Genomic DNA, 17994 nt, shown 5'->3' on the forward strand with positions numbered 1-17994 from the left:
TTTCTTTCTTTCTTTCTTTCTTTCTTTCTTTCTTTCTTTCTTTCTTTCCTTTCTTTCTTTCCTTTCTTCTTTCTTTTCTCTCTCTCTCTCTCTCTCTCTCTCTCTCTCTCTCTCTCTCTCCTTTCTTTTTTTCTATCTTGGAAAACACATATGATGCCTCACCCAGGACTACAGTATCATGTAGATTTTATCTTTGTCTTTCTGAAGAAGCCTATTATATATTTGTGCCTGGTTGCTGGTATCAGGGGAGGCAGACAGAATCACTCTGAGTCCTTTCTTTTCCTCCTCAGATGGGCTATGGCAAAGCTGGCCAGAACGCACAAGGCCTCCTCACGAGGTTGTACAGCCGTGCTTTCATCATGGCGGAGCCCGATGGCTCCAATCGAGTGGTGTTTGTCAGCATTGAAATAGGCATGGTGTCCCAGCGCCTCAGACTGGAGGTGAGCATGCACAGGGGAAGGACACGGCATGACGTATAGAAAAGTCTATGAATGCCTGAGACTGGGATTAAGCAATCTTGGTTTCCCAACCAATGAGTTTCTATTGCCTTCAATATTATGATCTTGCCAGTCCTGCAGACAATTTATAAGGAGAATGATGTCATCATTGCATCTAAGTAATCTTGATCAAAACCTGATTTAAATTCTGCAGGCGGTTCATTCCTATGAATGTATTTTGGGAGGAAATTTATTATGTTTCAGGTGATATTCCTATATATTTGCTCACTTGATCATAGAATGCCTATTAATCACTAATCTTCTATCACGTTCTCAGGCAACTGAGAATCATTGCAAGGAGTTAGTGATTAAGAATGAAAATGCAACATTGGTCATGTTGGCCAGGGCTTTGGTAATTGTGAAAACTAGGTGACAAGAAAATGAGGATTCAATATATTATTCTGGTTGTGTTTGTATTGTTAATATTGGCTGGTGGGTTCTTCTCTGAACCCAGAAAGTATTACAAAGCAGAGAGTCAAAAGAGGACTGAGAGGGGCTGGGGAGATGGCTCAGTGGAATAAGTGCTTCCCTGGCAAGCGCAAGGGCCTGAGTTCAATCCCTGGTTCTGTCAAAAAAAAAAAAAGAAGGACTGAGACAAGAATTGGAGAGAAAAAGCAGAAATCATCATTTATGACAAAGTAACAGCAGAAAGCTCTGAGTCATTGAGCATGGGGGAGGGGACCAAATAGGTTGCCGAAGTGACTTTATTTGGAGACTTTTTTGTACAAAAGTGAGTATATTTCAGCTGAATTGAGGTCAACCTGCAAGCAGGAGCTTGCCTTAGAAGTGGGCCAATGGGAGTTCAGGGCATGTACCGGGCATTCTTTTATAAGCACCATTAATTGTAACTTTAAACAGAGCAAAGACATTCCATAGAGAGGTACTTATTTTGGGGCAAGAAAATCTGACTTATTCAGTGAGGTCTGAGTACGTTGAACCTCTGGTGTTCCATCCTTAGCAGCCATGTTCTTCCCTGAAATCTTTCCACCTCCCTCTCTGGAGGGGCTTTCCTTCTGGTCATCTGTCCCCTCAAGTAACCCTCTTTGTGAGGACATGTCCCATGCTCCCCTCTCCTCGGTGTTACTCTGAGAAATCCATCATCTTCCTGCAGGGTCCTGCTTATCCTCAACTTCATGCTTTATAGAAACTGATTGTTTAGGTGACTGTTGGGGAATTCTTGTCAGGTCAGGAAAATGGTACCCATGCCTTAGGCCCAAGAACTGAAGCCCAACCACACCAGCACACAGGGCTAGTGGTTCGTTCTCCCAAGTGTCCATCACCTCTCTGCTTCATTTCCCCACGAAAGGCATGCATGTGATGCTGGAGGAAGGCATGGGGCTTTTCTTGTCTCTCTGTTTCAGTAAGACTTTGAAGATTTCTGTAGTGAAGACTATAAATAGCAGTTCTCTTAATCTTTCAACTGTTATAGAATTTGCCAGATTTTTCTGACTTTCTACAAATTTAGACCCTGCTATCCACTGTGGGGACTGTTGAGTCTCGTAGAAAAGTACTCAGACAGTCCTGGTTGCCTTAGGTCTATGAAGACTGAGAAAGAGAAAGAGAGAAAGAGAAAGAAAAATAAAGGGAGAAGAAACTAGGAAGGGAGAGAAAGAAGCAGGCTAGAAAAAGTAAAAGACACGGACTTTCAGTTCTACTGCTCTGAGTAAATTTTGAGGCCGTGACGACGCAGTCCTTTTTCTCTGTCAAGGATCGGATCCAAGGAGTGAAGGTGCATCATGAATGTGCACAGATCCAAGACTGTGAGGCAGTGCAGAGGCTGGAGCCCTGCTCGGGACAATGGCTGTGCGTGTGGGTGTGCATGTGGCCCTGCCTCGTGTCACATCACCAGGCTGCACCTGCTGGGTGAAGGGGCTGGTGAGGTGGTGATGAGGGGGTCCAAGGCACTGCTGCAATATCACCCATCCTGGCAGTGATGAGGAAGGCTTTCCTATCTGTAGAAACAAGAGCTTTCTTCTTCTTACACTTACAACAAAGCTCTGAGGGGGTTTGCTGTTATCCTCATAGTATGGAAATAACGTAACTGTGTCTTAAGAAGGTCAGTGACTTTCCAAAATTCAGACAGATTACAGAACTGAGTTTTAAGCACATATGTACCTAATCCCAAAAGCTATATTTTTAAAAGAGATGCTATTTTTTAGAGGATTAAATGCCTTGGTTGGTTGCTTTTTGTAAGGCACTTTGTCATTGCAGTGGAGATGCGGCCACAGGAGCCATCCTCAGTGTCCCCCATGAGATCCCTATCTAGTTCAGGTGTAGAAGGGTGAACTGTAATAGAAAAACACAGATAATTAACTTTCTGGAGTAAAGCTCAGTGGTGTATTACTATTTTTAATCTATGCCAAAATATAGTGGCTTTGAACAACAAACGCCACTATACCCCACGGTCTGTGGGTGAGAATTCAGGACGTGGCTAAGTGGTTGTGCTAGGGTCTCTTATAGTCAAGATGGTGGCAAAGAATGTGGTCATCTGCATGTGACTCAGTGTGCCATCCTTGTCCATGGCTCCCCTTGGGGTTTGCTGGCAGAAAGCCTCAGTGTCCTAACTCAATTCCTTTCTGGGTTTCCTCAGAGTAGGTGACCCCAGAAAAAGAACAAGGAAGAAGTCATAGTGTGTTTTATGACTGTGATTCAGTACTTGTAATGATTCCATTAATTTTACCCTACTCTATTAAGCAAGATCCAGCCCACTTCAAGGTAAGAAATGTAAGCTTTAACTCTTACATTAGAGGTACTAGCCCAGAATTTGTGGACATCCAGTTTTCTAAGACCATCATTTGGTGATTCAAGAAATGGGATTAGGCAAGAATTTTTATAATGGAAGGGACTCCTGAGTCAGAATTTGAAGTAAAGTGGGGAGGGAGCGCGATCAGACTGCAGGGACAGCATGAACACACCGAAGCACAGAGGAGCGATATAGATTCTCTGTAGGGAATAGAATTCTGTTAGGATGTGCGGGGCACACAGTTAGAGATGCATATGGAAGGTGTGTATTGGTCATAATTGAGGAGGGCCTGGCATGCCCTACATGAACACAGTTTTGTTTTAGGATAATGGATTGGAATGCACTGGAACTAGGGAGGAAGGCACAATGAGTTAGATTCTTTAATACTGAGGCACTGGGGTGAGAGTCTAGTTAGGGAAACAGTAATAATATGAGGGACTTCAATCGAAGGGCATTTAATACAGAAGATTTGTTAAGGCACTGGACGTCTGAGAGAACAAACAGAAGCTAGGGCTGCAGGAAGGATTATTAAACATCTCCTGACAATTTTAGTTACGTCATTTGAGGTTGGCACGAAGGTCTTCAGTGGAACGGCAAGAGGCCTCATGAGAACAGGAGATGAAATTAAATGCTAATGAGATTTTTGGAGGAATAAATATGAAAGCGAACTCCTAGTACTCATGATGAGCCACTTGCTGTTTGACAAATAAACGAATATATAGTTTACATGTGCATAGATAAACTTATTAAAAACTTGAAACAACTCTACAGGGAGGAGTTCTAATACTATGCAATTAGACATTAGGAGACCTAGTTGAAGAGGATCCAGTGACCTTCCCCAAGTTACATAGGAAGAGACTGTTAGAATTGGTATTAAAACTTTAAGCATTTAAAAAAAATATATTTATTTAGCGCAGGGTTTACAGGGTCTCAATACACAGATCAGACTTGTAGTGATCCTCCTGTTTTCAGCCTCTCGAGTGCTGGGATTACAGGCATGTGCTGCCATGCCCAGTCTCAGCGCTGTCTCAGTGCGTCCCGGGGTGGGGCTGGCATGGCATGCTGGGGATCAAATCTCAGTCGCTGAGCATTTTTGATGTTATGGTTATTATCACTTTATTTTTCTGCTTTTACGAGAAATCAAAGGCAGCTCTGAGGAAATTCTGGGGACTTTAGAAGAAACAGAAGAATCACCAAGTATACTGGGAGTGGGATGAAGAAAGGAAGAAAGGTTTAACCTCTTTTCAGATGTTCACTGAATTACCCAGTCATGAACATCCAAATGCATGACTGGTGTTTTTGTCTAACACTTATACATTGTATATATGACATAGGTTGCATGTCAATGTTGAACACCACATGACAACTTTTCCTGTATTGGCCATGCAATCTGGGACCCAATGGGAAGGACTTTAAATTGGTTTAGTAATCCCAAGATATCAGAAGGGGAGGTGGGAAAAATAAATATAGCCAAATAAATGCCACGAAGTTCATTTGCAACAGCAGGTTTTGGGTGGATTCTTGGTTTCAGCTCTAAGGTTGATGAAATTTCCAGCATGGAATAAGAGACTAGGGAAGATCTCTGAGTAGAAAGGTAGGCAGGAAAACAGGATGACTTTCTAACTCTACATCATGCTCCCCAGAGTGACAGCAATAGGAAATGTCATGTAGACTGATACAAAGAAGGGAACTGTAGGCATTAATGTAACTGCTTTGCTTTGTATTAATATGCCCTTCTGTCATGAAGGGGAAAGCATGCTGTTTCTAATGGCTGTTTGCACATATGATTATTATATAATTAGTTTTTTCTTTTCTTTTCCCCAGAAATGCCATATGTCGATCTTCCTATCAGAGATTGTAGTTTAGGATAAGATTTCTGTGTGTTGTTTATAGATTTTGTCTTAAAATTCAAGATTCATATTTCCTATATGTTTAAGAACTTGATTCTTGAATAGACATGAAGAAATGCATTCAATTTAAAATCATGATATTACAGTTCTCTGGAAAATGTTTAGTGGGGCTAGGAGAAATTTCAAGTTGACTCATAGCTCTTTTTTCTGCTACTGTCTTGTTTTGGCTACAGAATTGTTTGAATATTACCTTTTCGGTTCAGTTCAGCTTTATGGTGTCCCTTCACTGATTATTTCTCCTTCTCTGTATAGCACTTTCTTCCTTATGAGTGGAGTTCCATGTTGGAAAATCTGTGGGAACGATAAGAACCAGAGCTGGGGTTAAAGGTCGACTAGAAAGGACACAGACACTTTCTGGGGTAGAGGAGCAGGAGGGCTGCTTGGTCAGAGCAATGTCAAATTTCTTTTCAAATTTGCTTAGCATCACAGGACTGCTCATTGAGATGTCACAACCTTAAATTGTCTTGTGGGGACGTGGAGAGGTTAACGAGCTGGATGCTCTATAAAATCTTCTTTTCCACCATCTGCATGTCTACAGTGAAGGTAGAGTAGCTCTTCAGTTACAGTAGAAGAGACTGAGTGGATGTCTTTATGTAGGTTAAATATACCTGAAATATAGGGGCTGCACCCCCTCAATGATGTGCTGGAACTGGGTTGTACCAGCTCCTGTGGGACAATTATTAAATATCTACAATGCCCATGAACTTGTTGCTAAACTCTTGATAGCTTGACATTGACTATGATGGGAGTACTACATTACAAATATTAGAAAATAATACAAGTGAAGGGATTTTTCCCTCAGAAAGATAGTTATAAGACCATGCCATACTCAAGGGAACTGTTGATAGTGTTTGCTCTGGGTTTGATAATTTTGTTGAATCATTTTAATGATCTGTCTTACAGCAGCAACAGTAATAGCAAACCACAGACTGTAGCTGATTAAAGCAAAACCAGAAATAGGTACTCATAGTTGTGCATTTGGATGTTCATGATTGACTAATTCAATGAACATCAACTATTTCAGTGGAGGCTTGTATTAGTTATTTATTGCTGCAAAATAAATCATCCTAAAGCATAGTGGCTTAAATCAGTACTAATCGTGTATTGCTATAGGTAGAAATTCCAGAGTGGCAGCGGTGGAGAATTTTGGCTTGTATTAGAATGAGGCTTGCGTTAAACTTTTGTGTCATGAAGGGGCAGACAGATGTAGGGTGGGGCTGCAGCTGCTGAGAGGCTTGGTGGGGCCTCAAGAGTCTGCTTCTAAGGTTGCTCCCTCATGAGACAAGCGGGTGTTGGTGAGATGATTCCTTTCTACGTGGCCGTCCTCCAGAATTACAGGGGTCCTTACGTAGGGCAGACCTTCCTTCTTGTATTTTTTACCACCTGGGATGCACTGAAGCCAAGTGAGGAGAACCAAGAGAAGAGAGGAGCAGCCAAGTGGAGCGAACCATTTGAAGGGAAGGGGTGCATCAGTAAGTGAACTCATCAGAGCCTCTTCTCATGCTGAGTTCCTCTGGTGTTCTTCCTTCTCCTCCCCCTCCTCCTCCTCCTCAGCTTCCTTCTCCTCCTCCTCTCCTTCTTCTTCCTAACCTATTGGTGTGATAGCCTGGGCCAGAGTACAGTGAATCCTTCTTTTTGCAAAAAGCAGCAGTCAAGGAGTGAAGGGGCCTCTGCAGAATCCTCTTCCTGCACCCGAAGCTTTCCCCCAGATAGTGCCCAACTAGCTTCTCTCTTTATTCAGGCCTCTGCGAGATCCTCTTTTCAGAAAGATGTCTCCTGACACCCACCATCTTTTTCTTTATCTAACAGGGCTTCTTCACAGTTTTGTTTTTAAACCACTTTATGGTATAATGTTCTGTATTTATTTTCTTGTTTATTGCCTTTATCCTCTGTTAGAGTATGAACATTTAAGGTAGAATAAAAACACCTTGCTATTTTCCTGGTGCTTAGAGCAGATGCCTGGATATTAATACTATGTGTTGAAGGATGAGCGGGTATGAACGTGGCCTTCATAGTTAGAGAGACTTAGATCAGTGGGAAAATGATTTGACTTCTGTGTTCAGCACTTCAATTCTCTCAGTTCAAAAATGAGTTTAACAAGATCTACTCCTTGGGGTTGTCTTACATATTTTTAAGGGACATAATATGTATAAAATACCGACCATGGTGCTTGCTCACAGCAGAAATCTATAAAACGTTAGCTATTGATGGTGCTGTGATTCTTGTATTTTTTACCACCTGGGATGCACTGAAGCCAAGTGAGGAGAACCAAGTGAAGAGAGGAGCAGCCAAGTGGAGCGAACCACTTGAAGGGAGGGAGTGCATCAGTAAGTGAACTCATCAGAGCCTCTCCTCATGCTGAGTTCCTCTGGTGTTCTTCCTTCTCCTCCCCCTCCTCCTCCTCCTCGGCTTCCTTCTCCTCCTCCTCTCCTTCTTCTTCCTGTTCTTTGCCCCCACCCCCTTAAAGGTCATGGACAGACTGGAGAGTAAGTACGGATCCCTGTACAGAAGAGACAATGTCATCCTGAGTGGCACTCACACACACTCGGCCCCGGCGGGATTTTTCCAGTACACTTTATTTGTCCTCGCCAGCGAAGGATTTAACAATCGCAGCTTTGAGTACATGGTCTCTGGTATCATGAAGGTAGGCATAGACTCCCAGAGCGTGCTGTTTAATATTCCTTACGAGAATTTCAGGGATGGTTTGTGGTATCACAGAGAAAGGCCTTGTAGGACCTGGGTGTGACCACAGTATTAGTGCTTGCCTTTCTTTCTCCTTCCTGCCTCCCATTTGTTTTGGTTCTGTGCTATGGACTATCAGACCTGAGGCATTGATTGGTTGGAAGAAAAGCCATGTTATTATCTAACGAGGCATGTCTTGAATATATGCCTCATAAATTATAGGGCCCCACATAATCATGCATAAAGTCACATGAAAAGGAACCACCAGGGAACTATAAGTAATTTTTAATAATCCTACTATTTCCTTGTACTTGCAGTTGGTAAACACACAGGTTTGATTCTCAAGGCCTGTGAAGCGGATCCAAGCCCCCCTGGGGTTCCTAACCAGCACCTCTAACTCCTCTCCCACTCCTGGCTTGAGTACTTCACACTCCTTTCAACCTTGATTTCTGCTTATTGTGTTTTTACCCAAGGTTCAAATTACCATTTTTCTCCATTCTCTGCCCTCCGGGTTTTACATCTCATGAAGTTCAGGGATCCAGCTGGCCAGGGCAGATTGTTCTTTATAGCAGTGTTTTCCATAACGTGGCCAGTAATCTGTCAATAGCTTTTGCAACGCATTTCATGGGTTGCTGTAAGTGTAAATACCAAAGAACTCTAGTATAATAGATCGGAAAATGTAGTACACAACACACAGGGAGAGTAAAGTTTATTCTGTGATTTTGTTTTTGCCCTCAGATGCATATTTGATAGTGTTCAATTGTGATCTAAAATATGTCACTTCCTGTGGCTCACCATCAAATACATTTGAAAAACTCTGCCATTGGTGCTGGGGGGCCAAGAGGGAGGGAGAGAGGGCGCAACTCTAGCCTGTTAGTAAATCTTGTTTCAATGCCATGGAGGTTAGGTCTCCCGTTTTGGTCACCTGAGATAGCCAAGTGGCAAACACCCCTCAGAGCCGAGGAGCTGGAACACTTCATGAGTTCGGCAGCTACTTAGCACCTTGCTTCCCACACTTTTCTGGTCCTACTTTGAAACCCCTTGGGTCTACTTCCAGGAAAATATGCCTCTCCAGCTTTTATCCTTTAGTAGAGGAAATTAACCACAGGGCTTTTCTGTTTATCTTGACTAAATCATTATCCCTATCAGGAGTCTAAACTTATAACTTCCTTTTTCTTTTAATTTTTAGAGCATTGACATAGCACACCGAAATATGAAACCAGGCAAAATCTTCATGAATAAAGGAAATGTCCTGGGTGTGCAGATCAACCGAAGCCCTACCTCTTACCTTCAGAATCCACAGTCAGAGAGAGCAAGGTGAGCGGAATTATCAGAATAAAATCAATGCATTTTCTTTGAAGTTTTATTGCTGCTTGATTTGTTTGTTACCCAATAGATATGATCATTTGAGAATGTGTTTGTCTAAGGCAAGCAGAGATGAAAAGTGAATGGAGGGCCAGGGAGATAGCTCAGTGGTCTAAAATGCCTGTTTAGGCAAGTTCAGAGACCCAGGTTCCATTCCTGGTACCACATGCTGCGCCAGCCCTGCCACCAGGGCAGGCTGAGCAGGCCACAAAAAAGAAAGAAAGAAAAGTAAAGGGAGAAGCAAACACCTGTTTTCTCAGGACTTTGCATGGTGCCGGCTGTGGGAAGCGGCGTGGGGATGGGAAGCGCCAGCTCTCAAGTCAGGCCCAGCAGCAGCCTGTGCTTGACTTTCCACCATCTGAATTTACTGTGCACGCTCTCCGCGTCTATACACTGGAGATAAAGATGTGCCTAAATGTGTCTTTGTTAAATTAATGAATATCTTTTATTCTGCCAAACCTAGAAGAAATTAGCTTAGTCCACAAGAGTGGGGGAAGAGAGAAAGGATAAAAGAATAAAGAGTTTGGAAGAAAAAAACAAGAAATAAAACTAATAAAACTAACTGGAACAACTAAAGATTATTATTATTATTATTATTATTATTATTATTTTGTTTTATTTTGTTTTGTTGGAACCAGGGATTGAACTCAGGCCCTTGTGCTTGCCAGAAAAGTGCTTATTCTACTGAGACATCTCCCTGGCTCATTATTATTATTATTATTATTATTATTATTATTAAGTGATGAAGCAGGCTGTGACAGAAGTGAAGTTCTTGGCTACCACAGCAGGGCACAATAATAATTTCAGTTTGACATTTCACATTTGTTCACACATTTTTCAATAGCTTTTAAAGGTGTTGCTATTTAAGAAATATATGATTTTTCTTGAAAAGATAACAGTCCTTAAATGTCAGTCTTGAATGATTTTAGCTTCGCACGCTTTCTGCTCTTTTTTCTTTTTCTTCCTTTTTATATATTGTAGTATTGGAGATTTAATCCAGGGACTTGCACATGCTGGGCAAGCAGTCTAACACTGACTGTAATCTCCAGATCTTTAAATGTACAGCCACATCTAGCTTTTCTTCTCTGTGTAAGATCCTCAGTTAAAATTTGTATGAACAGAAGTATCAAAAAGAGCCTTTTATAAGAAACATGTGCGTTATATAATATGACACATAATGCTGTGTTTCAGCTTTGGTCGGTTGACACAGGTGCCCTTTGATCACAGCTGCAAACTCTGCGCTTAGCTGAGGAATGAGATACTAGGTGCTGTTTATGGGACTGTCGCTTCTTGGGAGAATCAGGAAATCTCACTTACATGCATGCTTTTTGCCCTCCTTTTGGGGCGTGTGTGTGTGTGTGTGTGTGTGTGTGTGTGTGTGTGAGCTTTTGTTGTCCATCCTATATGTTGGCTAGTGTCTGACATAGACCTGAATAAGTGTTCTGCTTGTGTGCTTTGTTGACCAGGTATTCTTCAAACACAGAGAGGGAAATGATAACTTTGAAAATGCTTGATTTGAATGGAGCTGAACTGGGCCTTATCAGGTAATCTATTTTTTTTTCCTTCCACTTTGTATGCGTGTGTGTGTGTGTGTGTGTGTGTGTCTGTGTGTCTGTGTGTGTATCTGTATATGTATTTTAATTGCAGGGAGAAAATAGGCTAGGATAGTACCAGGTATGTGACAAAGCCCGGGTTACTACAGACTGAATAGATGTGCCTGGGATCTGACCTTGGGCGTGGTCAGCTGCTGCTGACCTAGTCTTTCCCTGTGAAATGGGGCACTTGGAGGACCAACCTAAGAGATCTGAGTGAAGAGTTCAGCGCAGTATCTGCATATGATATGAAGACTCAGAAAGCCTTAGTGCTTATTTCCATATCGTGATCACATGTGTGCCCGCTGTCCTGCTGCTTGCCTATAATCCCAACATTCAAGAGGCTGAGGCAGGAGAAGCAGGAGGCCACCTGGGGTGAAACAATGACAGCCTGTTATGAAAAACTTCCATATATACTGGGGGTTGAACCCAGCGTTTTTGCAGTGAGCTACGTCCCTAGTCCTTTTCTATTTTGAGACAGAGGCTTACAAGTAGCTAAACTGCTCAGGCTAGGCTCAGACATGGAAGCTTTTGGCCTCAGCCTCTCAGGTATGTGCCACCACATTCAGCTGATGCATATATTTTGATAAAATGAGAAAATAATCTGACCAATCAGGCTATGGGTTTAGGATTATTTACCTAATTTTTTTCTAAAAGGATTAAGTCTGGTGCGGGACGGTACAAATTAGGGCTTGAAGCAAGGCTGAGCCCACCTAATAGATGTAGATACGATTAAATTACAATTTACACAAATTTTGGTTTTCTTCTAAAGAATTGCCATTGGATTGATTCAGGAATTGACTAGGTGAGTAACGTAGTTCTAGTCACCTTGACCTGTGAACTTTCAAAGAATGCCAACATGCCCTGGGACGTGTATAACAGCTCTTGAGTGCTCCTCAATCGGGAATCTCATTAGCTGTTTTAAAATCTTGGGCTGTCCAATTCTTTCTTCCCTTAGCCTTTGGGTTCCCTTGGGTACCATAAGGCCTAAATATTTTACCTCAAGGTTGGAAAGATGTGCCTTAGATCTAGAAATCTTATAATCTCTGCCTGCTAGAAAATTCAGCAGGACGTGGGTGCCTTGGCTAGAGAGTGCCTCAGAGTGGGCACATAACATTATATCATCTATGTATTGTAAGACCGTGACCTGGGAAAATTCAAATCGTGCCAAGTCATGGGAAACACTTGCCACAAAAGATGACGACTATCTGAATCCTTGAGGAAGCAAAGTCATGTCAGTTTAGAAACCTAGTTGAGGGATTTTTAAAGGCAAAAAGAAGCTGCGAATCTGCATATAAAGGAACACAAAAGAAGGCATCTCTTAAATTTCACACTGAAAAACAACTGGCATTTTCCGGGCATCTGAGAAAGGAGTGTACAGGTTAGGTTCCACTGAGTAGATTGGCATGATTCCTGCATTTATAAATCTAAGGTTCTGTATTAGCCTCCTCCCTATTAGGCTTTTGAACTCCCAAGATCAGAGTATTGCTCAGGCTATTACAGGAATTATGGGCAATAATCCTTTCTTAACTTCAGGTCTTAAAAGGTATTATCTCTGGTAAGAGAGCATACTTGTATCTTTGGGTGCATCTGTACTGGAGCAGCTCTTTTTAAAACAATTTTGTTCTCATCTTTATTTATTTGGTATTGGGCCTCACTACACAGCTCAGACTCATAGTGATTCTCCTGTCCCAGCCTCCCCAGTGCTGGTATTATAGGTGTGTGCCGCCATGCCCAGTTTGGAGGCCAGCACAGCATGCCTGGGATTCTAGGTCTGGCATGGCATGCAGTACTGGGGATTGAACCCAGGTCCTTGTGCTTTCCAGGCAGGTGCTTAGGCTGCTGAGCTATTTTCCCAGCCCTGGAGCAGCTCTTATTGCCTTACCTTTTTTAAACGTTAGTTGCCCATACTTCAGCATTTATTTGTTTCCGTGAAGGGAGGAAGCATACCCTGACCTGGGTGCATATATATTACAGTATTTAAAAGAAATGAAATATCTCTCCTCAACAGGATAACTGGGCTTTCAGACATCATCAAAAAGGAATGTCCAAAAATAGTCATCCAATTGCAGCCTAAGTGAGAAATAGGCAGTTGCCTCTTCTCTGGAACTTCTTTCATTGAAATGCAGCAGTTAGAAAGAAGGTCATGGTTAAAAAGAAGGACTAGTGACATATACCAATGTCTAGCAATAGGCCGGTCTCTTCCTCTGTAGTTGTGATTACCCAGAGCTCTTCCCTGGAGATTACAGAAGGAGATGATAGTCTGGTCTGAAGGAAAAGGCAGAGTGCTCTGGGGTCCCTTCAGTCTTTTATTTTATTTTTATTTTTATTTTTTATTAATTTTATTGAGAAACAAATAGTAATGAGACAGTTTCAAACCAAATTGGTAGGACAGTTTCAATAATTAACACATTGCATACATTCTTCCTAGTGGTTAATTGCTATACAAGATGCAGACTTGATATCCTATTCACAAACACCATTAGAACAAATCCCTCTATTCATTAAGAGAACGTAACTATTATATCTATCCTAACCACTTCGAATACACAGATACAAAATGGACATTCATCTGTATCCCCCCTTTTTTTGTTAAGTTCCATCATTTAAATATTATAGGTGTGTAAACTCAGCAAAATATTCTAAAAGAGTTCAGTAGTCCATAATAGTATTGGGTCTTCTGCTTCACTGGCAATGTCAGAAATTGTTGACCTGAGTCCCCCACAGCTCAACATAATAGCATGGCTTTACTTCTTATACTTTGTTTTTATACTTTTCTGCTGGGTGGTTAAGACCAAGGTAAAGCAGGACCTATGCAACAAGAGTTGTAGCTTTTGGGTCTGATGAGGTCAGTGAAATCCCTTCAGTCTTGTTAGGCCAGCTGGGAAGATGAGGATGAGCTCTGGGGCCTTGGCCTCAGAGTGTAGCCTTGCCTCCAGTGACTACCTTTGCAATGGGTGGGGGGGATCATGGCATAGGGTGCCTCTTAAGACAGTCCTCTTAAGATGGCCTGTCTTTCTGTGGTTGAGCCTAGTCACTGAGCTCTTCTTGGAGCCCTGAGAATCAGACAGAGGGTCTATTCCTTTTCAGGCTACACCAAAGGCTGCTGCTTCTTTTTGGCCTCTGTTTTCTCTCCTTGGCATCCTTCCAGTCTCTAGTAAGGAAGCATCAAGTAAGCTATCTAGTGCAAAAGCTACCCTTTGTAACTTTTTCTTAATATATGGGGCTGACTGGGTAACAAGGAGCTAAGAGAGTATGCTTTACCAAAGCCTTTTATAAACTATCTAAGAAGGCAGAGGGGAATTTCATCCTTTTCTTGATAAATAGTTGACAATTTAGAATAATTGAAGGGCTTAGTTTTTAATCCTTCTTAGGCCTTCAAGGATACATACTTGACAATGTCTCCTTCTCCAATCTCCCATCTGGGTTTTAGGCTAGCAGGGGTTTTGAGCAGAGACTGCTTGGGCTGCACAGGAACTGGTTGTTTTCTGACTGTCTTCTCATCTTGTAAAATGCCTGTCTGTCATTAAAAGTCAGTGTTTGCTTTAAGAATACCATTTCATCTTTCCAGGCTAGTTTATAGGTCTTAGTAAGGATTTCAATGTACTTACCAGAGTCATCTGAAAATTTTCCTAGATCTAGCTTATTCTTTTGGTCACTGAGAGAAAAAGACACATGAATGTAGGTAGTCTCATATGGATTATAATTAGACTTTGAACATAAATAAGAATTCTTACTGTAAGGAAAGTTCAAACATAAGGCAATTTTGACCATTTTCATTCTTTCTACAGTATGGTTCTAGCTAGGAGAGAGCATTATAATTAATACTTCTCTTTGCATTTTACTTTGGCTCTAGAGGGTAGGCAGGCCATGCTCATGTGCAGAAAAATATCAAGCAATTCGTTTTCAGAATGTGAGGACCGAACATTTTCTAGTACTTACGACTATACTCTACCCAGGAATCTGACTCATCCACCACACAGCAAGAAGCACACAGTCCTGGGCAATGGCCTTGACCAGAGGAACCCTGGGTAAATTCACTATAACAAGGGGAAACACTTTATATGCAAACATCTAATTTATGGTTGGTTCTGTTATATAGCCGTAAACTTTGCTCCTGTAGTCTAAAGTATAAAATCAATAGCTATCACAGTTTGTCAATTTCTAAACTTTTCTTGATGCTATCAGTATTGCTAACTATACTGCTGTAGCTAGGGTGTCATATCTATTGTAATCACTTGTTCTACTTTGGGTAACAATATTGGGATGCTCTGGGGTAATAATCTCTTCATAGCCCTACACCTAAAGAGTAAGGCCAGAGTCAAACAGAAACCGACATCCCATTTTCAATTAATTGAGAAGGTAGGATCTTGGGACAGACATGAACCAAGATTCTCCAACACAGAAAAGATACTCCTGAAGAACTGATTCTTACAATAGAGGCTTTGATACTAATGATATAGCTACCTGCTACCAAAACACACAAAGACCACAGAAAACAAAATACAAAAAATTTTTTAAATAGAAAAGGACAAAATAAAGGAGAAAAATGGCATATCAGACCTCCGGACCACTCAGAACTAGTCCAAGAGACCTTGTACATAGAAAAAATTGGAAGTCACACACCTGAAATTTCAGAAACAATATCAACTAAAGTAAACAGACCATTACTTCAGAATATAGAGGAAATCAAATCAGAAATAATCTCTCTGGTTAAAAAAAAAAAAGATAACCATAATGAAAGAATTGTTGAGAACACTAAAGAAGACATAGATAAAAAAAATAGAAGAATATGGAAAATGATGGAAACTTTGGATGAACAATATAGGAAGGAATCAGAATGCATGAAACAGACTCAAAGAGATGTTCGGGAATTAAAAATTCAACTGAGAACTGGAAAAACCACATCGGTGAAACTAAAGATAATCTTTCAGACATTGAAGACAGCATTGCAGCTAGCAATCATGAAAGAAAAGATTTCTTTAAAATAACAAGGAACCAGGAAATAATAGTTCAAGAGCTGCAAGATGATGCAAAGAATAACAGTATAAATAACAATATAAGACACATAGGTTCAATGGAAAAGCAGGAGTCAAAAATTATATAAAAGGACTATTTTCTTTCTTTTTTTGTATTTTAGGGAAGGGTCTACAGGATGTTCAGGGTCTCACTACTAGATCGGGCTCATAGTGATCCACCTGTTTACAGCCTCCCAAGAGCTGGGATTACAGACACATGCCACCATGCCCAGTCTCAAGACTATTTTCAGAAGTAACAGCAGAAAATTTCCCAAACATGGGAAAAGAATCTGAGATACATTAAGTGAGGCATATAGAACTCCAATTAGCCTTAACCACAATAAATCTATACCTAGATGTAAAATAATCAAGATCTAAGAAATTCGGTACAAGAAAAGAATATTAAAAGCTGTTAGAGAAAAGAAACAAATAACCTATAATGGAAAGCATATAAGAATCATGGCATGCTTCTCACTACAAACTATTAAGGCAAGAGAGCATGGAATGAAGTATTTTAAGTCCTGAAAGAAAACAGCTTCCAACCCACATTGATGTACCCTGCAAAACTATCTTTCAAAATTAATGAAGAACTAAGATATTTCTATGACAAAGAACAACTTAAGAAATTCACAACCACCAAAGCAACTCTATGAAGAATAGTGAAAGATATAGTAGAAAACAATAAAATGATCATAATTCCAAGAACAACAACAGAAAGAAATCACCAAACAGGTCAAGCAATTAAACAGAGAGGAAAAGTAGGAACCAACATCAGAACAAAGATAATCCAGTACCTATCAGTTCTAACCAACAATACAAATGACCTCAATTCTCCAGTCAAAGGAAACAAACTGGCAAAGTGGATCAAGAAACAAATCCAACAATATGCTGTATACAAGAAACACACCTAACTCAAAAAGGAAGTTCAGAGACTAAATATTAAAGCATGGAAAAGGAACTCATAAAAAATCAGGGGTAGCTATTCTGTTTTCAGACAATGTGAACTTCAAGCCAAGAATGACCATAAAAGACAGAGAAGACCACTCCATACATGTCATGGTAAAATTTCAAGAGAAAGATGACAATCATAAATATATATGCATCAAGTACAGGAGTACTGAATTACATATGACAAATAATAGTAAACATGAAAAATCAAATAACCAACAACATAATTATAACAAGGGCCTTAATATTCCATAGTCACAAAGAGACAGATCAACCAGACAAAAGCTCAGCAAAGAAATAATAGAACTGAACCAAAGTAATGAACAAATGGACTTAGTAGACAATTTCAGAGTGTTCTGCCCAACACATCAGAATACACAGTCTTCTCAGATGCACATGGGACTTTCTAAAATATAGACCACATACTAGCCCATAGTACACGCTTAAGTAAATGCAAAAGAATTGAAATTATCCTATGCATATTATCTGACCATAGTGCAATGAAACTGGAAATTATCCACAAAAACTCTATTAGCACATGGAAATTAATTAACACCCTCCTGAATAAGAAATTAAATTAACGAAATTAAATAATATCTACAATCAAGCAAAAATGTAAATACAACTTACTGGTATGTGTAGGAATCAATGGAAACAGTCCTCATAGAGAAATGTATAGGGGTTAACCCTTACATCAGGAAAACAGGACAAAAACAAATAAGTAAATTAATGCTGTACTTCAGCCTTCTGGGAAAAGAAGAGCAGGTCGAGCCCAAAACCGAGAAGAGAAAATTATAAAGATCACAGCTGAAAGTAGTGCAATTGAGACAGAGAAACAATACAAGGAATCAATGAATCAAAGAGTTGGTTCTTTGAAAGCCTAAGTACAATTGATAAATCCCCTAGACAACCTTATTTTAAGAAAAGAAAAGAAAAACTCAAATTCATACAATAAGGAATGAAAAGGGTAAAATCACTACAGATCCAGTGGAAATTCAGAAGATTTTCAAAACCTACTTTGAAAATTTTTACTGTCATTGGATGGAAAACACAAAGAAATAGGCAGGTTCCTAGATAGGTATGAATTACCAAAACTGAATCAAGGAACTTTATGAGTTCCTTTTCCATGCTTATAAAAATTCTGAATAACCCAATATTAGTTAGTGAAATTGAAAACATAATTAAAAACTTACCAACAAAGAAAAACCCTGGTCTTGATAGGTTCACAGCTGAATTCTA

General features: G+C 40.4%; 1 protein-coding gene across 1 annotated transcript in view; it reads left to right on the plus strand.

Annotated features, from left to right (window-relative positions):
- The window catches only part of Asah2 (N-acylsphingosine amidohydrolase 2), a 95274-nt gene that overhangs the window by 8391 nt on the left and 68889 nt on the right, over window positions 1-17994 (plus strand). The window contains exons 4-7 of the mRNA XM_004623942.2: window positions 291-440; window positions 7618-7794; window positions 9022-9149; window positions 10664-10741. Coding sequence (XP_004623999.1) covers window positions 291-440; window positions 7618-7794; window positions 9022-9149; window positions 10664-10741 — 533 coding nt within the window. The remainder of the gene's footprint in view (window positions 1-290; window positions 441-7617; window positions 7795-9021; window positions 9150-10663; window positions 10742-17994) is intronic.

This window comes from Octodon degus, unplaced genomic scaffold, assembly GCF_000260255.1.
Source record: "Octodon degus isolate 3935 unplaced genomic scaffold, OctDeg1.0 scaffold00005, whole genome shotgun sequence".
NCBI lineage: Eukaryota > Metazoa > Chordata > Mammalia > Rodentia > Octodontidae > Octodon > Octodon degus.